General features: G+C 45.0%; 1 protein-coding gene across 3 annotated transcripts in view; it reads right to left on the bottom strand.

Moving 5' to 3' along the window:
- Positions 1-24,645, bottom strand: part of SLC12A7 (solute carrier family 12 member 7) — a 485,337-nt gene that overhangs the window by 294,483 nt on the left and 166,209 nt on the right. For 2 of the 3 annotated variants that reach the window (XM_029589924.1, XM_029589923.1), the window contains exons 10-11: positions 23,781-23,879; positions 4,431-4,488 (exon numbers count right to left, since the gene is read on the bottom strand). The exons of the other annotated variant lie outside the window; for it this stretch is intronic. In XM_029589924.1, coding sequence (XP_029445784.1) covers positions 4,431-4,488; positions 23,781-23,879 — 157 coding nt within the window. The remainder of the gene's footprint in view (positions 1-4,430; positions 4,489-23,780; positions 23,880-24,645) is intronic. 3 annotated transcript variants of the gene reach the window in all.

A 24,645-nucleotide genomic window follows, 5' to 3' on the forward strand; every position in this document is an offset into this window, starting at 1 on the left:
GTCGGTCAGCCTGTTGAGCTTCAGCTTCAGGCAATACCTGCGAAGTAAGAAGTTGTTGTACCCATCTTAGACCCGCTCTCTGAGCCAAGGCACTACAGATAGATGCCCGCATCCCCAATGCGGAAACCTCAAAAATTCTCTTGAGGTAAACTTCTAGTTTTCTATCCTGAGAGTCTTTCAAGGCGGTTCCACCCGTGACAGGGATGGTGGTATGTTTTGTAACCGCCGAAACCGCCGAATCCACTGCAGGAACTTTTAGGATATCCAGAAAATCTTGTGGAAGGGGATAAAGCTTCTCCATAGCTCTGCTGACCCTGAGGGTCGCCTCAGGGGTATCCCACTCCCGGGAAATGAGCTGGAGAAAGGAAGGATGAGTAGGAAAAGCTTTAGCCAGGGGCCGAAGCCCTGCTAAGAGAGGATCTCCCTTTTTAACATTAGGATCTGTACCGACCGGTTCGGGAGGAGGGTCGATGTCCATCTCTTTCAAAATGTAAGGAATGAGATCCTCCAATTCTTCAGGTTGAAAAATGCGTAGAACCCTCGGGTCATCTCCTTCCATAGGAGCCGCTAAGGTAGGATCATCCCCCGAAATATCCCCGGAAGGGGAACCAGTCTGATCGACGAGGGGACTAGGAGGCAGAAAATTGCTCTTGGAGGGTTCAGGATTGGTACCCGAAGGTAGAGCTGAAGATTGAGAGGCAGGTCCCCCCAGAGGAGCTGACAGACGTACCAACTTGGGGGGCGTGGGTCCCGGGAGATCCAGAGGTGCACCTTGGAATTGCAGAAAAGCTTTGTGCATTAGAACAATAAATTCGGGGGAAAAAGCAGATAGTCCCCCAGTAGAGACCCCCGGGGGTTCCCCCTCCCGGTGTCCAGTATCTAATTTGTACAAAGATGTCCTAGGAAGCGGCGCTGAGGTAAAGGGGAGGTCCTCCTCAGAAATTTCTGCCTCAGAATTGGATTCCAAAATGGCCGCCGTTCCCGCGGTCGGTGGGAACGGGGCTTGCCGCTTCCTTGCTGAGCAGTCTGAAACGCCGCTAACATCCCTCGCTGGAGAGCTGGCTTCCCCTTTGGAAAGGCAGCACGAGCACTTCCCCTCAGAAGGCAGGTTTTCTTCCTGCCTGCCACAGGAAACGCAAACCGCGGAGCGCAGCATTTGACCCGGTGAGGGGAAAAAGAAAATTGACTGCAAGCGCAGCAAAATCTCCCTCGCGCAAGAGCCTGTGCTCAAAAGCCAGCTGTCTCTGCGAACCCAACGAAAACCACCGAGGAATAGTCCCTCTCGGTAGCTGGCGGCCCCAGGGAATTGAAACGTCGCGGGGCCGCGGGTAAGCAGTAACGTTGTTAGTAGGAGGGGGGGAGGGGGGGAGAGGCTGGCGCCACCAGCGTACACCCCAAGAAAACTGTGAAGTAAAAAATTGCCTTCCTGAGGAAAAAAAAATTAAAACACACTTACCACAGTTCTAATACCCCATAAAGGGAAAGAATATAAAGAATAAGAGAAGGTCAGCCTGTCAGCAAGCTCCGGAGAAGGAAATTTTTTTTTTTTTTTTTTTTTACCAGAGTACTAACAGTGCAAATAAAGCTTCTCTAATATAAAACACTCTTTACTTGATCCCTAAAACATAAAAGAAAGGAGCCTAGAGAAAAAAGACTAAGCTACCACAGTGGGGAACTCTGGGTTCCCTGCTCACATCTGCTGGAGTCAGAACGATACTGAAGTTAGAGACCAGGGTGATGAGGTCATATAGAACCTCTCCCAAAATTCTGTTCTGACTCCATCTGCTGGAAAGGGAACACAACCCACCGTCTGGACTGATCCTGGTACGTACAGGGAATGCTTGCTACCATCTGCTGGAGACAGAGAATACTTGCAGGCTGAAATCAGCACAGGTGTATTTAAGCTGTGACATCAGTGAACCTCTTAATCTATCTCCATCTGCAGGTTGATGAGCACAACCACACATATGAACTGGTCTGACTGGATGAATAGGAATCCTCGTCTCCATCCTTGTAGTGTTCTCCTATTTCAAGTGATATGAGAGGTAGTCAGCACCTCCTTTAGTTACTCAGTACTCTGGGATGTACCTCATCAGGTCCTAAAACTGTAATTATTTTCCATTGTGCCAGTAAAGTGAATACTACTTCCTCAATAAAAGGTAATATATTCAACTCCACAGTGTTTTGCCATTGGTTTATCACTCTCACCCTCTCCTACCCACATGAATATTGAGCAAAAGTATTTGGAAGTCAACTCTGGTCCTGGAGTGCCACAAACAGGTCTGGTTTTCAGGATATCTGACCAATATGCATTAGATAAATTTGCATACAATGGAGGCAGTGTTTGCAATTATTTATTTATTTATTTATTTATTTATTTATTTAAATGCTTTTAAAATATACCGACATTCATAGGACATATCATGCCGGTTCACAATCAACATTGGAAAGGCGGAAGAGGAAATTACAAATAACAGGGTGGAGCAGGAAAGGAAAAAGGAGAGGATGGGGACCAGGTGACAGCAAGCGCAGAAGTTGCGGGAAGGAGAAAGGTTGTGAAGTGCTAGGAGAGAGAGAAATTGATAGGAACTGTGTTAAAAACTGAAATATATCTCATGCATATTCATCATGGATATCCTGAAAACTAGACATGTTTGTGGCACTCTAGGACCAGGGTGATCAACCCCTATTTATTTATTTTAAAACCATTCTGCAGTCTCAAGCAATGCAGCTCTAGGATCCTGCAGTCTTGCCTGACACTGCTCTAGAAGTTGCTGATACACTTCTCCAGTCCCTCGTACTACTGTGTATAATCACTATATAACCTTCTGATTCAGTTATACAATCAGCTCGATACAGTAACGTTCAGTTGAAGATTTCTCGTCTGTAACGAGCTCGCTGCGCACAATTCAGACACGTAAGGCAAACCAGCAATACAGTCTCCAGTTTCGCGCGTCCGTAGCGCTTCTTAAAACAGACGCGTAACCCTTCCCGCACCCGGCATGTAAATGAACGAATTAGCTGTATAATGAAGGAATTAGCTATTCCCCTCCGATACCGTAACGCGTGCTCAGGTTATCTCATTAGTAACGCACTGTTTTGCCGCGGCCGTAACGTGTTAGTTTACCGCCTCCCCCTAGTAGGAGTTAGGACTGAGTCTAGTAACAAATCCATCAACACCGCTTAAGATACTCAAAAACAATAAAACACAATTAAAAAAAAAAGCGATACAGAGATGATCGAGAAAATGTAATGATGTGGGACACATAAAACCTGTCAGAAGAAAAAATAAAAATTTTTAAATACCTGTCGGAGGGCCGCGTGGGTCCAGGCGGCCGGCGGCGGCGGGAGCCGGGTGGTCGCGTGTTAAATCTAGGCCGCGGGCGGGTGGGCGTCTGTTCCAGGCGGCGGCGGCGGCAGCGGCGGCGGGGTGACACGCGTTAGTTCGAGACGGCCGGCGGGCGGCGGGTGGTCGCGTGTTAAATCTAGGTCGGGTCGCACAGGCGCGCATTCATTCACTGCCGGTGGGGGCTGCCTCTCCGGCAGCCCCCACCGGCAGTGGGGGCTGCCGGTGGGGGCTGCCGGTGGGGGCTCCGGCAGCCCCCACTGGGGGCTGCCTCTCCGGCAGCCCCCACCGGCAGTGAATGAATGCGCGCCTGTGCGACCCCTGCGATTCGGCGCTCAAGGCAGTCACATGCCGTGACGTCACGCCTTGAGCGCCGAATCGCAGGGGTCGCACAGGCGCGCATTCATCCAGGCGGATGAATGCGCGTCTGTGCGACCCGGCCTAGATTTAACACGCGATCACCTGCCCCCGGCCGTCTGAAACTAACGCGCGTCCACCCGCCGCCCGGAACAGGTGCCCACCCGCCCGCGGCCTAGATTTAACACGCGACCACCGGCCCCCCGGATCCCGCCGGCCGCCTGGACCCACGCGGCCCTCCGACAGGTATTTAAAAATTTTGATTTTTACACTTCCTGGTGCCTGTCATTTCAAATGTCATTTGAAATGACAGGTACCAGCGCACCCAGGTTACTGTATAGGCGCTGTATTAAGCGCCTATACAGTAAAATGGGTTACGCGGGCATAACCCTTCCCTACCGCTTTAAAGCCGCGGCATGCATTTGCATGCGATTAGAAGAGAGAATCGGGGAGTTAGTGAAGAGAACTGTGCGTGCGGGGAGGAAGGGTGCGCCTGACACTGCTGCACTGTTTCTACCGCGGCCTTACTGTATCGACCTGTATGTTCTGTAGTCCATCCCATGGCCAGTAGTGGGATACACCAAGCATGGCAAATACCTATCTGCATGCACCTCAGACCAATGCAAGACAAAAAACATTGTACACATGATCCTCAACAGGTGGCACCATAATCTCTGAAACAGGCTAGACAAGATGACAGAGCAAAATTTAACTGTAGGATACTTACTTATCTCTCAAAAGCACACCTTCTATACAAGCACCAAACAGCACTATACATGATAAATCTTTCAATAATAGTTAAGGAAATAATCGACATGTTTTAATAGCACACCCATTTTAAATTATAATGAAAATATCCCATGAATTTTGCTTCACCTCTCTTATAAATGTTAATATGCTTAAATTAGAATAGAAAGGAATACTAAGTTTTAAACAACCAACACTGACATTACAAATATTGAAATTACTATCTACTTGACTTTCAGTACAAAGAAGATTTGAACAGAGATTTTAGTGAAGGCCAAACAACAAATAAAGGAGCATACCGATTACAAACACAGCAAGATATTGGGTAATCCTTGACTCGTGTCACAAGGAACTTAAGCAACTAGTAACAGAATCCACACAAAAGGGTTAGACATTTCCCCGCTGCAACATTAAGCCCACTTTACCCATTTATGTACTACCTAGAATCTAGTTATCATCGGATTGTGTTCTTCAATATTTACAAAATGTCAAAGAAGAGGAAATGAGCCATACAAAGATGATAGCCATGGACTTCATAAAAAACATTATTATTAGAATGAGAAGTACTTTGGGGGAGGGGGTCTGAAAGGGAGAAAAACTTTGGTGAAACAGAGAAACAGTGGTTTGAATTAAAAGGTGTCACTACAGGGATAAAACTATTAAAAAAAAAAAAAGTATGGACAAATAAAGAGACTGGATTGGCTATCTAATTTTTATGACCTTCATACATTAGCTGTGTTAAACCTCTCCTTTCACATTTCATCTTAAGTCAATAGTCCCACAGATGTAACAAAGTCACAGGAGAACAACCTGCCTGACAGAATCAGCATGGTCAGTGATTTGCAGATTAGGGGAGAGTATCTGCAACTTTGCTATTTTCTACAACATGTTACCTACCTTCAAATGTTCTTCCTCTTTCATCATTACAGTTGCACTGCTAGTATGTCCCAAGGAAGTAATGTCATTTTAAAGTGATCATCTGGTGGTATTCATGAATCATGCAGAACCCATTCTTCCAGTCAATGCAGGTTCTGGCTGTCTATGAAATACTTTCAGTTCTCAGCAGCCCAAACAGAAGCTAGACCCAATGTTTTTAATGTACTAGTATAGTATTATTTATTTTTTTAAATACTTGTATACCACAACTTCCAAATTTATAATTTGTCCAAGGCAGATCATATAAATACATACATAATACATAAATACAAATTAAAACAAATCACACCCATAATGCATAAAATGAACACATCTCATTAATACCATATGCTTCCTGAAAAAATGTGTTTTTATCCCTTTCCTAAAACCTTTCATATCCCCTTCCTAAAACCTTTCACACCCTGCAAATTGTTCCACTGTGTTTTATTCCCTATATTCAACATCTTTTCCCACTGAAATCTTTACTAAATTGAATCCTTCATTACTTACTAATCAGAAAATGGATTTTATCAAAATATACAGATGTAATGCAGAGATGCTTACCAATTCTCTGAAGAACAGGATAATTAGCCACGCAATAGGAGACAATATCTACAGTACAGATGCAAAATGTTTCTCAAAAACTAAGGAAAAACTTAGAAAGCTTTTCCAGGTGTCCAAAGAAATTTCTGCTCAGCTGTCCTTATGCAGGGGAACCCTCAGTCTTATAAAATAGCTTTGAGAAGTCAACTATGAAGGGAGGAGAATAGGCTTGTGTGGCTTATTTTGCTGTCCTTAAAGGACCCGTTACAGGTAAGCAATTCCACTTTCTCAGAGGACAAGCAGGATAAAATAGCACCACAAATGGGAATTCCTGGCTAAGGTTTATCTTCCAATAAAATAAGAGGAAATGAAATGGAACGCAAACAAACAGGTAAGTATAATATCTTTGTTTATCAAGGAAGATAACCTAAAATAAAGGTGATGAAGTTGGGTTTTATCTCCTCAAAGTGACCCTGGAATACTGATGGATCAAACCTACTATTGCATCAGTAATCAGGGACTAAACAATAGTGGGACATAAAAGTGTAGCCTGAATTCCATGTTGAGCCCTGAAAACCACCTCAACAGAGACTGACCTTACATGGCCCATTGATGCTACCTTGGCACCAACATTATTACCCTTTATATGCCCTTCCAGAGGTAGGCATGCTCAGCATAACAAAGATGCAGTCTGCAGAAATATAGTGTTTGGTTACAGCAATCTGAAGCCTGCTTTGATCAAAAGAAACAATTCACAGAACTTTCTAAGGACTTTTATCTACTCCAGGCAAAAGTTATTTTGCAGTCAAAACTGCAGGGCTAATTCACCTTTATGAACATATGATCTAGGAAAGAATGGTGAAAGACATATTGACTGAATAAGGTGGAAATCAGACAACACCTTAGGCAGGAACCTGGGATGTGTACACAGCACTACCTTACTGTGAAGAAATATTGAGTAAAATGGATAAGGTACTAGAGCCTGAAGCTTACTGATGTTGCAAGCTCAAGTGACAGCCACCAAAAATATGACTTTTCAGGTTAAGTAATTTAGCACCCAAGAGATCAGAGGTTAAAAGGAAGATTACATCAGCTGGGTGAGTAGTATATTGAGGTTCCATTATATAAGAGGAGACTTGTTAGTAGGCTTCAATTCAACAAGGCCTAAATAAATTTGATTAGAGGCCACACAGAGACAGTATTTCTATCCCACATGCTAATGATAAGAAACAAATGCCATACTGAATCAGACCAAAGGTCCATCAAGCCCAGCATCCTATCTCCAACATTGACCAATCAGGATCAGAAGGACTCAGCAGATCGCAAAAAAAGTATATGCATTTCTTCTTGCTCACCCCTATAGCGGTGATTTTCCCTAAATCTACCTGGCTAAAGGCTAATAGTGAAGAACTGAAGTGAATAAATTAATACTTAAGTGCCAGGAGCTCTGGGCCCTTAAGCAGAATAAACTCAGTTTATCTGGCTAAATCGTTGATTTAGCAGGACAAAGCTGCTGAATATTGACCTCCTAATAGATTGGTAAGGCAGAACTTTCCTTTGCTACCTCCATGGTGGCTCTTTCCCATTAGACCATGGCCAGTAATTTTTTTTTTAAGAATAGCTTTTACCATTTCCCAGATTATCCATGGAGCTTTCTTTCTTTCTTTCTTTTTTTTTTTTTTTTAAGAAACTAGCATTACATTGGCCACCCCTCAACCTTGAGTACTTTGGCCATTTTTGATAAACATGTTACAGAACACTAGTAAGAGGTCTGCAATTTCTTATTTGAGTTCTTTCAGAAATCAGGATGAAAACTATCAGGTTCTGTTGTTTTGTTACTCTTTAGTTTGTCATTTTGCTGTATTATATCTTTCATTTTCAGAGTGAGTTGTTTGGGTTCCACTGTATCAACCCCATCACAAAATGCAGAATTCATTTAGTTTTTCTGCTATAATCTTGTCATGAAAAAACTTGCCATTATGTGGATAAGTTACCAGAGCTTGAAGTTCATTGACTTTGTACACTGAAGTGACCCCCACCAAAAATACACTTTTCCAGATCAGGTACTTCAGTCACTTGAGTGCAGTAGCTCAAAGGGAGCTTTCATCAGCTGGGACAGATCCACACTGAGGTCCCAAAAGAGTGGGAGGCCTGATGGAAGGCTTAAGATGAAGCAAGCCCTGCATAAACCAGACAACTAAAAGCTGGGTTTACCTTCTATCAATACCTATAAACGAAGCTCGACCGACATGCCGCAAATGCGCAGTAGAGACCAGCTCTACCGCGCATGTGCGGGCGAGCACGTCGGTCTGACGCTAAGAAAAAAATGGCGGCGTCCAGTGGCAGCAGCGGGCGGCGGCGGTACCGGCAGCGGGCGGCGACGGCGGTAGCGAGCAGCAGCGGCGGTAGCGACGGCGGCGGCGGTAGCGGGCGGCGGTAGCGGCCAGTACCGAGGGAGGGAGAAGAGAGAGAGAGGGAGGGACGGACTGAGTGGGAGGGAGGGACGGAGAGAGAGAGTGAGAGGGAGGGAGGGACTGAGTGGGAGGGAGGGATTGAGTGAGGGGGAGGGACTGGGGGGGAGGGAGTGGGACTGAGTGAGAGGGAGAGGGGGGACTGAGTGAGAGGGAGGGAGTGGGACTGAGGGAGGGAGTGGGACTGGGAGAGAGAGGGAGGGAGTGGGACTGAGGGAGAGTGAGTGGGACTGAGTGAGTGAGAGGGAGAGAGGGGGGAGGGAGTGACTGAGTGAGAGGGAGGGACTGAGTGGGAGGGAGGGATTGAGTGAGGGGGAGGGACTGGGGGGAGGGACTGACTGAGAGGGAGGGACTGAGTGGGAGGGAGGGATTGAGTGAGGGGGAGGGACTGGGGGAGGGACTGAGTGAGAGGGAGGGGGAACTGAGTGAGAGGGAGTGAGTGGGACTGAGGGAGGGAGTGGGACTGAGGGAGAGAGAGGGAGGGGGAGAGAGAGGGAGGGAGTGGGACAGTGAGTGAGAGGGAGGGAGAGAGGGGGGAGGGAGTGAGTGAGACTGAGTGGGAGGGAGGGACTGAGTGAGAGGAGAGGGAGGGTGGGGAGGAGTGGGTGAGGGAGGGGGTGGTGAAGAGTGAGGGGAGAGAGAATGAGGGGGAGGTGAGAGACAGAGGGATGTAGCCCGTTTTAACGGGCTTAACGGCTTGTATGAACATGTTGGGCATCAGCTGCATGGGCAGGAAGAAGGAGGAGCATCTGCATGTTTCGACGTAACCTTGTTCTTCGGGCCATGTGAGCTCCACCACAGTCCTATCGATCTTCCTGCTGTGTGTCTGCGGCACACAGCACAGCGATTCTTTACTGCTCAGCCGCCAGTGGGATGAGGTCCACCGGCGGCCGCATTGGCTCCCACTTGCCAGTGTGTCACGTGCACCGGGCTTGCGCGACACACTGGCACACTGCAGGCGACACACTAAAGTGTTGCGACACACACTATGGAAAGCTCTGCCTTAAGGCATACAAAAGGCTTGACTGCAACATGTCAATAAAGATACATTTTTTGCAAACATCTAGATTTTTTTCCACCAAACTGTGGAGCACTGAACAATGAGCAAGGAGAGCAATTTTACCAGAACACCGCAGCAATGGAAAAATGGTATCAGGGCAAATTGAGCTCATCAATGCTTGCAGACTATTGCTGGACAGTGATAAGAAACGTTCCATTTAATGAATACAAGAGACAAGCCAAGAAGAGCGGGTAGCCACTGAATGAATACTAAACTATCTATGTACTGTATATATACATAATAGATTTTGGCCTTTGTTTCATAGTGAGTTTTCTTTCCATAATCCATTTGCTGATTTAATTTTTAAAGTGTTAAATAAACAGGACAGGTGAAATATCATGCAACCATAAATACATGAAAAAAACCCTAAGCTTACAACATATGATTAAACTCTATCTACGCACTATCTATGTAATAGACAAAAGTAAAATGTAAAAACTTAAATATCATAGAAATAGTAGCCAATCAGCTGGTTTAATTATCATATTTGAATTCAGCACATCATCATCATCATCAATAATAAATGGCATATTTTATCGTGGAAGCAAACAACTTCTAAAAGAGTGTATACCAGTGCTTTGTTCCAAGCAATTTATACTCTGATATTGGCGGCTCCTGCAAAATCATTATAGTTAGAACATAAGAACATAAGAAATTGCCATCAAGCCCAGCATCCTGTTTCCAACCCAAGCCAAACCAGGCCACAAGAACCTGGCAATTATCCAAACACTAAGAAGATCCCATGCTACTGATGCAATTAATAGCAGTGGCTATTCCCTAAGTAAACTTGATTAATAGCCATTAATGGACTTCTCCTCCAAGAACTTATCCAAACCTTTTTTGAACCCAGCTACACTAACTGCACTAACCACATCCTCTGGCAACAAATTCCAGAGCTTTATTGTGCGTTGAGTAAAAAATAATTTTCTCCAATTAGTCTTACATGTACTACTTGCTAACTTCATGGAATGCCCCCTAGTCCTTCTATTATTTGAAAGTGTAAATAACAGAGTCACATCTACTCGTTCAAGACCTCTCATGATCTTAAAGACCTCTATCATATCCCCCCTCAGCCATCTCTTCTCCAAGCTGAACAGCCCTAACCTCTTCAGCCTTTCCTCATAGGGGAGCTGTTCCATCCCCTTTATCATTTTGGTTGCCCTTCTCTGTATCTTCTCCATCGCAACTATATCTTTTTTTAGATGTGGCGACCAGAATTGTACACAGTATTCAAGGTGTGGTCTCACCATGGAGCGATATAGAGGCATTATGACATTTTACGTTTTATTAACCATTCCCTTCCTAATAATTCCTAACATGTTTGCTTTTTTGACTGCTGCAGCACACTGAGCCGACGATTTTAAAGTATTATTCACTACGATGCCTATATCTTTTTCCTGGATGGTAGCTCCTAATATAGAACCTAACATCGTGTAACTACAGCAAGGGCTATTACATTTCATCTGCCATTTGGATGCCCAATCTTCCAGTCTTGCAAGGTCCTCCTGTAAGGTATCACAGTCTGCTTGTGATTTAACTACTCTGAATAATTTTGTATCATCCACAAATTTGATAACCTCACTCATCTTATTCCTTTCCAGATCATTTATATATATATTGAAAAGCTCCGGTCCAAGTACAGATCCCTGAGGCACTCCACTGTTTACCCTTTTCCACTGAGAAAATTGGCCATTTAATCCTACTCTCTGTTTCCTGTCTTTTAACCAGTTTGTAATCCACAAACGGACTTCGCCTCCTATCCCATGACTTTTTAGTTTTCGTAGAAGCTTCTCATGAGGGACTTTGTCAAACGCCTTCTGAAAATCCAAATACACTACATCTACCGGTTCACCTTTATCCACGTTTATTAACCCCTTCAAAAAAATGAAGCAGATTTGTTAGGCAAGACTTCCCTTGGGTAAATCTGTGTTGACTGTGTTCCATTAAATCATGTCTTTCTATATGCTCTATGATTTTGATCTCGAGAATAGTTTCTACTATTTTTCCCGGCACTGAAGTCAGGCTCACTGATCTATAGTTACCCGGATCACCCTTGGAGCCTTTTTTAAATATTGGGGTTATATTGCCCACCCTCCAGTTTTCAGTTAACAGAGAATGGCTAATTATTTACCAAAAACAGTTTCTACCTTACTACAGTGTGTTGCTACAGAAGCACTGCATCTACTAGAAACTTGTTAATTAATTGTTTCCCAAGAGAAGTTTCTATTGCTTTGGCAAAGCCATTACAGCTACCAATGAACTGCTATTGAATTGTCCTTATTTTCCATTCCTGGGAATGTTTCCAAAGCCATTACAACTACTAGAGACTAGTTAATTGTTTGTCAAGAAAATAATTTTCTTCATGTAATATTACAGATGACAATAACTAGAAATACTGTTTGCAATGAGGAGCTTTTATGCCTTATTTTGTGCTACTAAGGGCTAACTGCAACTAGCACATGAATTAATTGTTTGCCAATGGAGAAATTACTTACCTGATAATTTCATTTTCCTTAGTGTAAACAAATGGATTCAGGACCAATGGGTATAGTGTGCTCCTGATAGCAGTTGGAGAAGGAGTCAGATTTCAATCTGACGTCAGCACCAGTACATATACCCGTGCAGGAAGCTTTCCTCTTCAGTATTCTCCTCGCAAAGCAATTGTGGATATATGTATGTCTGGATAATTTGATTAACTTGGTTATCTTTGTTTAACTTGAATAACTTGAGAAACGTGATCAACTTGAACTGGTTGACGTGGACTATAGCTAGAGACCGCCAGTGCCCTCAACCGAGAAACGCCGACACCTGGTAACTATGGGTGTCCTAGCTGAAGGGAAGCGAGGCTTACCCGTGTTTGTCTTGCTCTCGGGAATTGACACCCGAGATTTTCGTGCATAGTGGCAGCCATGGGCGGGATACTGAATCCATCTATCTACACTAAGGAAAACGAAATTATCAGGTAAGTAACTTCTCCATTTCCTAGCGTGTAGCAGATGGATTCAGGACCAATGAGATGTACAAAAGCTACTCCTGAACCGGGTGGGAGGCTGCTCGTGGCCACTTAGTACTGCCCTTGCGAATGCTGTGTCCTCCCGAGCTTGAACATCCAGGCGGTAGAACCTGGCGAAGGTGTGAATAGAGGATCATGTCGCCGCCCGACAGATCTCGGTGGTTGACAGCATCTTGGTTTCCGCCCAGGATCCTGCCTGGGCTCTAGTTGAATGGGCCTTGACTTGTAGCAGTGAAGGCTTGCCTGCCTCTACGTAGGCCGCCTTGATTACTTCTTTGATCCAGCGGGCTATGGTTGCCTGCGAGGCCGCTTCTCCTTGTTTCTTCCCGCTGTGAAGGACAAATAGGTGGTCCATCTTTCATACGGATTCCAACCTTTCCAGGTATTGGACTAGGAGTCTGCTGATGTTAAGGTGGCGAAGACGGCGAGATTCTTCTGAGCCCTTGTGCTCGTCTAGAGATGGCAGCGAGATGGTTTGGTTTAGATGGATGTGAGAAACCACATTTGGAAGGAAGGAGGGGACAGTGCGTAGCTGTATGGATCCCGGTGTGAATCTGAGAAAGGGTTCCTGACAGGATAGTGCTTGAAGTTCGGAGATGTGACGAGCCGAACATATTGCCACTAGAAATGCAGTCTTCAAGGTTAGTAGTCATAGAGACAGACCGTGGATAGGTCTGAAGGAGGCTCCCGCTAGGAAGTCTAGAACTAGATTGAGGTTCCATAGGGGTACCGGCCACTTTAAGGGTGGACAGATCTGCTTGACCCCTCTCAGGAATGGGAGCCGTCTGGATGAGATGTTAGGCTAATGCCTTCCACTTTGGTTCCGAAGCATGCCAATGCGACCACCTGAACCTTGATGGAGTTAAGGGACAACCCCTTCTGTAAGCCGTCCTGAAGGAATTCCAGGATCGTGGGAATTTTGGCTGTCCGTGGAAGAATGACGTGGTCTTCGCACCAGGCTTCGAATATTCTCCATATTCGTATGTAGGTTAGCGATGTAGAGAACTTGCGTACTCGGAGCAAGGTGTCAATCACCGCCCTCGAGTACCCGCTCTTCTTCAGGCGTGTCCTCTCAATGGCCAGACCGTAAGAGAGAATAAAGTTGGGTCTTCGTGGAGGATCAGGCCTTACTGGAGCAGATCCCTGTGTGGAGGTAAAGGGAGAGGTCTCCCCATCACGCGTCTTCGCATGTCTGTGTACCACGGCCTTCTTGGCCAGTCCGGGGCCACTAGAAGTATTAGTCCCCTGTGGTGCTCTATTTTGCGGATGATCTCGCCCAGTAGTGGCCATGGGGGGAGGCGTATAGCAGGTCTTCCTGTGGTCAGGTCTGGATGAGGGCATCGATCCCTTGAGATTGTGGTTCTCGTCGGCGACTGAAGAAGTTGGGAACTTGGGCGTTGGACCGGGTTGCCAGGAGATCCATGGCTGGGGTTCCCCAGCAGTTTACTATCAACTGGAAGGCTGTGGTCAACAGCTTCCATTCCCCTGGGTCTAGACTTTTTCTGCTGAAGTAATCTGCAGTGACGTTGTCTTTTCCCGCAGTGACGTTGTCTTTTCCCGCGATGTGGGCAGCTGAGATCCCTTGTAGGTTTGCTTCCACCCATGCCATTAGGGAATCTATTTCCAGGGACACCTGTTGGTTTCTGGTTCCCATTGGCGGTTGGTGTAGGCAACTGTTGTAGCGTTGTCCGACATGACTCTGACAGATTTGCCCCGGAGTCTGTGACGGAACCGTAGGCAGACTAGTCTGAACGCCCAGGCTTCCAGTCGGTTGATGTTCCACCTCGACTCTTCCTTGTTCCATTGCCCCTGGGCCATCAGTTCCTGGCAATGGGCTCCCCACCCTCGTAGGCTCACATCCATGGTGAGCGAGACCCAGGTTGGTGGAGATAGCCTTACTCCCTTGCTTAGATTGTCTTCTTGTAGCCACCATTGGAGCTGGTGGCGAACGGCGTAGTCCTGGGACATCGGGTTCCATCGGGACAGTAGGGAGCACTGTAGCAGTCGCATGTGGGCTCTTGCCCACGGGACCACTTCCAGGGTTGATGTCATGAGGCCGAGGACTTGGAGGTAGTCCCATACTTTGGGGCTGGGACCTCCTCGCGGGTTTCGCAATTGGTTCATCAGTTTTCTTCTCCTTGTAGGGGGGGAAGAACCACCTTGTCTTGTTTGGTATCGAACCAGACTCCCAGGTATTCTAGCAATTGGGAAGGCTGCAGACAGCTCTTGTTTGTGTTGAAGACCCACCCAAGGCTCTCCAGTAGGGTCTTGACTCTGGTGGTCGCCTGGTGACTTTCGTCTGGAGATTTTGCCCTGATCAGCCAATCGTCCAGATATGGATGTATGAGGATTCCTTCTTTCCTCAGTGTCGCCGCCACTACCACCATGATTTTGGTTAACGTGCGGGGGGCTGTGGCTAGCCCGAAGGGTAGTGCCCGGAACTGGTAGTGGTGATCCATGATCATGAAGCATAGGAATCGCTGATGCTTGTGATGGACTGGAATGTGCAGGTAGGCTTCTGACAGGTCCAGGGATGTAAGGGATTCTCCCGGCTGTATTGCCCTTATGACCGAGCGCAGGGTTTCTATGCGGAAATGTGGTACCCTCAGGTAGCGGTTGACAGACTTGAGGTCCAAGATGGGCCAGAACGTTCCCTCTTTCTTGGGGACAATAAAATAGATGGAATAGTGCCCAGTATTTTGTTGTTGCGTGGGCACCGGTGTTATGGCCTTTAGGATGAGCAATTTGGCCAGTGTGGTTTCCACTGCTGTCCTCTTGGAGGGTGCGTGGCAAGGAGATTTCACAAACTTGTCCAGAGGGATGTTGTGGAAGTCCAGGTAGTATCCCCTCTCGAATGATGGTTAGGACCCACTTGTCCGCTGTTATCTTGACCCATCTTTGGTAGAATAGGGCAAGCCTTCCCCCTATGGCTTCTTCCTGTGGATGAGTCGGCTAATTCTCATTGAGGGGTGCGACTGGGACCTTTGCCAGAGCCGGCTCCCCTCTTGTTGTGTTTGTTCCGAAAGGACTGGCCCCTGCCTGCGGGGCGAGGGGTTTGGTATGTACTCTTGTAGGGTCTGAAGCGCTGTGATACTCTGCCCCTAGGTAATCGGGGAGAGGGGCGTTGGCTTTTTGTTCTTGCCTCTGGTAGCCGAGGTACTGGGGATTCGCCCCATTTGTCAGCTAACTTCTCCAGTTCGCTTCCGAACAGGAGGGCTCCTTTAAAGGGCATTCTCGTGAGTTTCATCTTGGAAGTCGCGTCGGCTGACCAACTTCGGAGCCAGAGTTGCCTTCTGGCTGCCACTACGGATGAGACACCCCTGGCTGAGGTGCACACCAGATCAGAGGTCACATCCGTGAGGAAGGATACCGCTGGTTCTAGTGCTTCGCCAGGCGTGGCGACGTTCCTGGTCATGGATAAGCAGGCGCGTGTTACCACGGCACAGCAGGCAGCAATCTGTAGTGACATAGCTGATACGTCGAATGACTGTTTAGGATGGATTCCAGACGTCTGTCCTGGGCATCCTTGAGTGCCGCTCCTCCCTCAACTGGGATGGTAGTGCGCTTTGTGACTGGGCAGACCATGGCGTCCACTTTCAGGAATACTAGTAGATCTTTGGCTGAGGGTTCCAGTGGATATAGGGCTTCCAGGCCCCCCCCCCCTTTGAAACTAGCCTCCGGGGCCTCCCATTCCAAGTTGATCAGCTGTTGTACGGCTTGCAGCAAGGGGAAATGGCGGGAGGCCTGACAGAGCACTTCTAGGAGAGGGTTCATCTTTGATTCCTCTGTGGCACTTGTGCCTGGAATGGTGAGCTCCTTCAAGCTGAGAGCCACGAGATCTGGTATCTCGTCTTTGGAGAAGCGCCTCATGGTTCGGTAAGGTTCCGTTCCTGGAGGTATTTTCCCTTCCTCCGGGGGGTCTTGATCCAGTCACGTGCTCCCCACGGCTTTTGGCCGTGGGGAGCACGTGACTGGAAGGCCTGGAGGCCCTGGGAGGCAAGGGTCCTCTGGTGGTGGATGTGTCTGTGCCATCGGTGGCAGTTGCATGTGGACAAAGGTGTGTAGACCCTTAACGAATTCTACCCAGGAGAAGGATCCTGGGTCTAGATTAAAGGCCGCTGCGTTCCCCATTGATCCCGTTTGGGGGAGGATCGTGCTGAGGGATAGAGAGGTCCGGGGTACTATAGGTGGATCCGGATTCCTGTACTGGCTGGGAAGGGCCTTGTCCAGGTTCTCCCAGGGCCTCCTCACACTGTAGACACAGAGCCGTGGCCTCCTCATGCTGTGCCGCTCTTATGTGGCAGGCTGGGCAAAAGGCTTGTGCCTTGATTTTCTTGGCCGGTGGTGCCATGGTTTTGTGCACGTAGGTCGTTGAAACCCCGGTCTCTGCGTTTAATGTGCGCGCCGGGAGGCTTAGCTATGCGCTTCGGGTGTGCCCAAGATGTGCGTGTAGGCCGGGATGCGCGCTCACTGAGATGCACGTGCCGCTGTGCGCACAGCCTTAACTTGTGTGCCCGGCACAGTTGTGCGCAAGCTGTGTGTATGGCACCTATGCGCGCGCCACTGTGCGCACAAGTAATTTGTGCGCCCGGCTCGTCCCTGTCTGCACGGTTCAATTAGGCGGACAGAGCAGCAAAATGTCGTCGGCGACCATGCAAGCAAGATGGCGACCACCTCCACGTGGGAGGACCCTTGTATTCGATCGGGGTCTAGCCTGGCCTGGGCTGATCAATCCAATGGTACAGACGCCAGCAGGCGATCTCTGTGCGGCTATCCGAGCCTCGGAGACCGGAGACTTAGAAAAAAGTTTTCTACCTTACCTTATCTCGGTGTTTCCCGGTTTCGTTCCGGGCGGTCTCCGGCTGTGGGGGGAGAGGGAAGTACTTTCACCGCCGCACTCGGTATTGCACCCACTGCCTCTCAGCTGCTTCCGTTGCCGGGGGCTAAGTCCACGCCGGGAACCGGCTACCGGACCAAGGACTACCTCTGAGGGATCTCGGAAATCACCTCAGGAAATCTCAACTGGGGGAGGGACCCTTAGGTATCACCGCAGGAGAGCGGGGCTCGTCTGGCGAGGTAAGATTTCTTCTTTGATTGGAATTTTCTTTCTTCTTTGGTTTGAATACTCTAACGCTGAGCAAGCTTGCGTAGAGTCCCAACTGCTATGGAGACGGAAAATACTGAAGAGCAGAGCTTCCTGCGTGGGTATATGTACTGGTGCTGACGTCAGATTGAAATCTGACTTCGTCTCCAACTGCTATACCCATTGGTCCTGAATCCATCTGCTACACGCTAGGAAAATAAAAGTTTTTTGTGCATTACTTTAGTGTGTTACTATAAGTAAGAAGCCTTCTATAGCTATTCACTGGAGGAACTAAGGAGGTTAGGCCACAGCAACATCCCCAATGTACTAACAGACAACGTGATTTCTGATAGGAACAAACATATTTTGTAAATATAAAGATACTGTACCATCTAGAATTTGTGAGCAGATAACCTGCTTTGCAGTAAGCCAGCCTGGTAGATCATTTTTCCATTACTACCCAATAATTTTAGATTCCTTCCTCGTGGAGTGTTGGCAAAAATGTGACTTTCTGGCTTTTTCAGAGCAGATTCTACAAACATGGAGTCATGCTGTAGCTGAATTCTTTCATCCTCTGGGAAATTCTTGACTTTAAATTTCAAATTTATTCTTCTAGCTACTAGTAAGGTAGATAAAGGTGTCTACCACATCTTGGTTTCAAGATCCAGCAATGCCTTATAAACTGGTGCGGTGTTCTTTAGGAGCCTTTATGTACTTTAATACTCCTAGAAAATCTTTTGTTATTGCCATTTCCTCCTATAGTTGAAAAGGTATGAATTCCACCATTTTTTATATAAAGGCCAGATTAAATCATCTAGCAGCATATTGTTTCTAAAGTATCTGAGGGTATTGATACTGAGGCAATCCTAAAGAATCGCAAAATGTTTGAAAGCAGTATGAACTATATAAGGAATGGAAACAGTTTTCTGTATGCATGTCCAATCCATGTGAAGATGTGGATCTTTCTTTAGATGGTAAAGACAATTGTAGCTTTTCTACTAGAGTGTTTAGGGCAACTTTTCCAAGACTGGTGCAATATGGGAAGGCTGTAATGGTAGGAAATAATTTTCATAATTTTTTTCACAAATTCCAGCCACACTTTTTACACAAAAGCATGACTCTCCAATTTAGGCTGAAGTGTATCTGAAAGGTTTGTCTGATTTTGGTACTAAAATCAGAGAATTTAGTTTTTGCTTTTTCAGTGCAGATAAAGGAGAAGGTACTGCGCTGAAGTGGCCAACGTGGACAGCGCCATTAGGTTTTCCACCAAGAAAAGGAAGTTGACTGTGCAGATTTTGACCATGTCATATTCTTCTGCACCAATGATTTGTCTGCATAATGACCAGATCTATGCACCAATAGGAACCCCCTTTCCCCCTTTGCTTCAATCGGGGGCGGGGAAGAAGAGAAGTCACAATTCTAGTGCTTTGGAGACTATGATACCTTTTTCTTATGAGATTCTAGAGTGTCCAAGGATTTGGCATCTTTTTCTGAAGAGTGTCATTTTAGCTTGAATTCTCAGACTTTCAAAGCCCTCAGGGACATCCTTCAGCATGCCGCACAATTATTAATGTTGTGAGCAGAGCGAACACAGCAAACACATAGGGCCTGATTTTAAAAAATTTATGTGCATAGAGTGCCTTACGTGCACCGAGCCTATTTTATAAAGCCCCGGGACGCATCTAAGTCCCAGGGCTTTAATAAAGGGACGGTCCAGGGCAAGGCCAGAGGCAAATGGCCGCTGTGTCGGAGGATCGCGTGCTGGCAGGCTGCCAGCACGCGCATCCTAGGCAGGCGCAAAAGGAAAGATAAAAAATTGTGTGGGGGGGTTAGAGTAGGGCTGGGGGGGGGAAGGTTAGGGGAAGGGAATGGGGAAAGGCAGCGCAGCTCAGCGCAGGCTCGGCGCACACAAGGTGCACAATTGTGTACACCCTTGCGTGCGCCAACCCCCGATTTTATAACATGCGCGTGCCTGTGTGCGCATGTTATAAAATCGGGCGCACATGTACGCGTGCCGGGTAGCACGCACACATGTACACCCACGCGCAGGTCTTAAAATCTACCCCATAATTTGTGCATATAAGCAGTAGCCACTTTATGCTTACATTTAGCAAAGAAAAAAATTAAGACATTTGTTTTTGAGGAGACTCAAAAGAGAACAAAAAACTAATACTGAAGAAAACAATGAAAACTGAAATCAAACACGATGAAAAAAAACACAAAATTCACAGGTGGCAGAGAGAGCAAATAAACGTTTTTCACTTCAGAAAAAGAAAAGGCAAGAGGATACTCTTGCAGAGTGGCTGCATGGGAATCCATCAATGTGTTTAGAAATTGTCTTTCTGAGCTCTCAATTTCTGTGCTGGTGATGGCCAATAACATCACCCACTTGTGTGGCTGAATTTGCTACTGCCCATCCAAAGAGAATGGCTTTCTTTAGCCATTCTTTCCACATACCCTGGGAAGAATAAATGGAGGAGGATCTACTTATTGTCTGTGAAGGAGAAAGGTCTGAAAGAAGATTCTCTTTAGAACCAAATTATTCAGCTCTATAGGAAAGATCCCAGAACTCATCAGAGATGAAAACTAAGAAGCACTGATCCTGCAGCTGTGATCTACATAGGGATCCTTTAACAGCTGGTGGGTTTGTGGTCAAATTGGGAGCCTTCCCTTTCTAGTGTTGCTCAACTCATGCTTGCTCCTCGTTGACAAACAATAAGGCATCAATTTCAGTACTTGATGCAAATCAAGAAAGTACTTGATGCAAATCAAGAACTTGATGCAAATCAAGAAAGTCCTAGGAATCGGTTCCATCATTATCAGTCAGTGTTAAGGCATCTGATACCAGCAGTTTGAGCTGCTTAAAGTGTCTAAAAGTAACCTTGAGGATCTTTCTGTTCAACTCTTTCTCAAAATTGTCGAGGCCAATTTTGGAGAAATCTTAGTGTAAGAAGATGCATCTTCCTGTGTAACTAAAGAGGATGTACTGAAAGCTCTGATATTATAGATGTGCTTCGGGTAAAAATTTCATGTCTGGCTTCGTTTCGGGGCTCCTCCACGGGAATTTCATTTTTCCCCGCAGTTTGGGTGATTTTTTTTTCGGGGGCCCTGATTTTCGGGTTAGTGCGCACTAATTTCGGAAAAAATTCAATCGTTTTTCGGTTCTCCTGAACAATTCCGAATTAGGCAATTTCGTTGACATTGCCTAATTCAGGAAAAACGATTGCACATCACTATCTAATATGTCCTCAGACCACTGTGGTTTACCTTTTCTTAGAAGACGAAGTTCATCTCCAGACATAACTACTTGAAGGTATGAACTGTAGCCACCATTATCTCCCTGTTCTTGGTCTTGAACATGGATAGTAATTAATAATTAGTAATGGTTCGCACTGGTGCTCCTAATTCATGAATTGAAGCTGAGGAACACTTCTCAGGCATCAAATAAGAAGGTTCTCTGTTGTTGCACCTCTTATTGGATACTGACTCCAAGGAAGTCTGATGCTTCCTTGATGCAGAAGAATTGCCAGCAGTCAGAGAAGCTTCTGGGTCTAAAGTCACAAGGGCATCAGGCTTAAATGCATTTCCAAAGATGTCCAACAGATGTCAGTATCCCTAAATGATATCTTTTTACAGAATCCACAACCAAAGTCATCATGATCCATATCCAAGCAGTGCATGCCATTATGGTGAAGACGCAAAAAAAATTATTCTTCAGCACAAAAATTGAAAAATTTGCTAACAACCCAAGATCTTTATTTAATATTGTAAAAAACCTGACAAACGACAAAACCGAGGCACCCCAAACCCCACTAGAGAGCAAATGCAACGAAATAGCAAAATTTTTCTCAGACAAAATCATAAACCTTAGAAATAAGATCCCTAATTCAGCAAAACAGGAAATAAAAATGATCAAAAGAGATGTGACACAAAGGTCCACCTTTGACGAAGTATCCGACATCGAAGTTCAATCCATGTTAAAAAAAACATCAATCCTGCCCCACATAAACTAGATACCATACGTACTATGGATATAAAAAAACTTGCTGACACAACCTCTCATACAATAGCCAAAATAATCAACCTATCAATCAACGATGGCGTAATGCCAGATATTCTAAAAGGGGCAATTATCAAACCACTACTAAAGAAAAAGAACTGTGACCCAAATATCTTAAATAACTACAGACCAGTTTCAAACCTACCCCTCCTTGCTAAATTAATAGAAAAAACGGTACAGAAACAACTAGCTGAACACCTGGAAAACAACAACATACTTTATCCCTCACAACACGGCTTTAGAAAACACTACAGCACCAAGACACTACTAATCTCTCTCACAGATAATGTACTACGAGGTTTTGATAGTGGCAAACACTACATAATGATACTATTGGATTTATCAGCAGCGTTCGACACAGTAAACCACTCCATACTTATAAACAGACTCAAAGAAATAGGTCTACAAAACAAAACACTAGACTGGTTCAGATCCTACCTAAACAATAGATTTTTTCAAGTACAGATAAAAAACACAACATCAGATAAAATAAAGTTAATGACAGGAGTACCTCAGGGCTCTGCACTATCAGCAACACTATTTAACAACTACATGTTACCACTGTGCCACCTCCTAGCAGGACTCTGTATAACACACTACATCTACGCAGATGACATTCAACTAATCTTACCCATAGACGAAACAATTGAAAAAACACTAAACTTAGCAATGATGTACCTAGACATAATTAGGCAATTACTAAGCAAAATGGAGCTAGTGATAAACATTGAAAAAACGGAATTTATACACCTAGAACGAAAAAACATGGAACTAATACAAAATCGTATCAAACTTAAAAATGGTCAGGAAGTGAATATAGCCAAGAAAGCTCTAAACCTAGGAGTAATAATTGACACAGAACTTAGCCTTAAACACCACATATCACTGAAAGTGAGAGAAGGCTACGCCAAACTCATGATCCTAAGGAGGCTGAAACCGTTACTAACCCAGAAACATTTCAGGACAGTCCTCCAAGCACTTATCTTCTCAAGTACTGATTACTGTAACACACTATTTCTGGGATTACCATACTCTACAATAAGATCTCTACAAGTCCTTCAAAACTCTGCCGCCAGAATACTCACTGGCAAAAGCAAAAGAGACCACATTACCCAAACACTGGCCAAACTACACTGGCTACCAATAGAACAGAGAGTGCAATTTAAAACACTTTGCATAATTCACAAACTAATCAATGAAGATAAGGCTGACTGGTTAAACACAGCACTACGATTACACATACCCCAAAGAAATCTGAGGTCAGCCAATAAAGCACTACTAACAATCCCATTGGTAAAAACAGCGAAACTAACACAAGTTAGAGAGAGAGCACTATCCTTGGCCGGTCCAACGTTATGGAACACATTGCCACTAGAGACAAGATTACAGAGTGATCCAAAAATCTTCAAAAAAAGTTTAAAAACCTGGCTATTCAGAAAAGCATTTCACAATGAGAACAGAGAATGAAAAAAAAAAAAAAAACCTTAGAACAAGGTTACCTAGATAATTGGTCCCACAACTTTTACTTTATACTCAATAATTGTTAGAAAAACTCCAGCTTAAGCATAACCCTTGTATGATTGCCATATTAATCATACACATGGACTAGATCCATGCCACTTTTCTTTTATATGAGCATGTACCGACATTGTAATGGCACTTTTGTAAATTCATCTATAACCAAACCAAATATATGTGATGGTGTATTACTAAACGACGGTATATAAAAGATTTTAAATAAATAAATAAGGAACATCTTGTGATGGCAGCACTCTCTTCTGTGCCATAGTGGCAAACAAAAACTGAAATCTCATGGAACAATAAAAAAATAACTTTGGGAAAGAGCATACATCGAAAAGCAAATAAAATAACCTACTGAGTGGTGAAAACCCAACTAGGAGGCTATAGAAATACTTAAGCCAGATAAGGAGGTCCAAACTTTTAGAAAAAAAAAAACACTGAGTTATTACTCATACTAGAAATATATTGGATATGAGCTGCAGACAAGACTACTAAGATGGCCCCCACACGAGTTGCTGAGTAGGAATTCACATCTATGCCTAGAAAAACTAAGCATTCCCTTAAATTTCAAGGAACATTTATCAGCAGTCTACATCCCTCAGTTGTGGTGCTCTCTTATCCTGCTTGCACTCAAAAAATGATACAAAATATGACATAAGGATACAGATGAAAGATGTTGTTGCAATAGCTAAAATTGTGCCAGTGGGAATAGATTTTTGAGCATCCTTGAGGTCTCCAGATCGGTTTGATCCTGCCATAATACCTAATTAAAACACAAAAAAATTGTTTGCTTTAAAATTATATGTTCAGGATAAAAGTGTTATTAAAATAATGGCCTACCAAAACAAAATTCAGTACATTTTTATAATGAAACAAAGCATACTCTGAACATACCTGCAGTAAAGAAAATAGACATAGAAAGTACAATAAAATATATATTAGTTGAAGGCAAGACCAGAAGTCTATTTTAGTTTGGAACTTTCCAAGAAATTCCTAAAATCTTAATAGAATAAAGACAATTGTGGGGTTTCTTTAAAATGGGGCCATTTTTTTCTTTTCAACATAAAACTTACAGATCTGGATATGTGACATTTTTTCCAAAAATGTAAGCATGCTAAACAGTTAGTGAAAGATCCAAGTAATCACCCCTCTTCCTCGGGTCCTTACAAGTGAACCTTTCCAGTTTTAAAAAAGAAAGCAAACTGCACTGAGAAGAGGAGGAGCTACATAAGGACAGAAAGTGTTCTCTTCGTCCTCATGCCATGCATTGATGTTGTTAGGATACTGATACCCTGTAAGTGGGGAAATAGAGAAAAGGAAAAGGAGGGATTCTTTATTTTCCGGAAGAAATGAAACTGGAGAGAAAAGGAAAGAGAAAAAAAAAAAGAGTCTTGGAGGAGGGAGGGATTACAGAAGGGCTGCTTGAAAAGTTAAAGATGAAAACAAAGCTGGAAGGGTGACAGAGACACAAACAAACAGGCCAATACAGTAAAGTGCGGCCGCAGTTACCCTGCTTCTAACCCGCTTTC

Source organism: Rhinatrema bivittatum, chromosome 2 (genome assembly GCF_901001135.1).
Source record: "Rhinatrema bivittatum chromosome 2, aRhiBiv1.1, whole genome shotgun sequence".
Lineage (NCBI taxonomy): Eukaryota > Metazoa > Chordata > Amphibia > Gymnophiona > Rhinatrematidae > Rhinatrema > Rhinatrema bivittatum.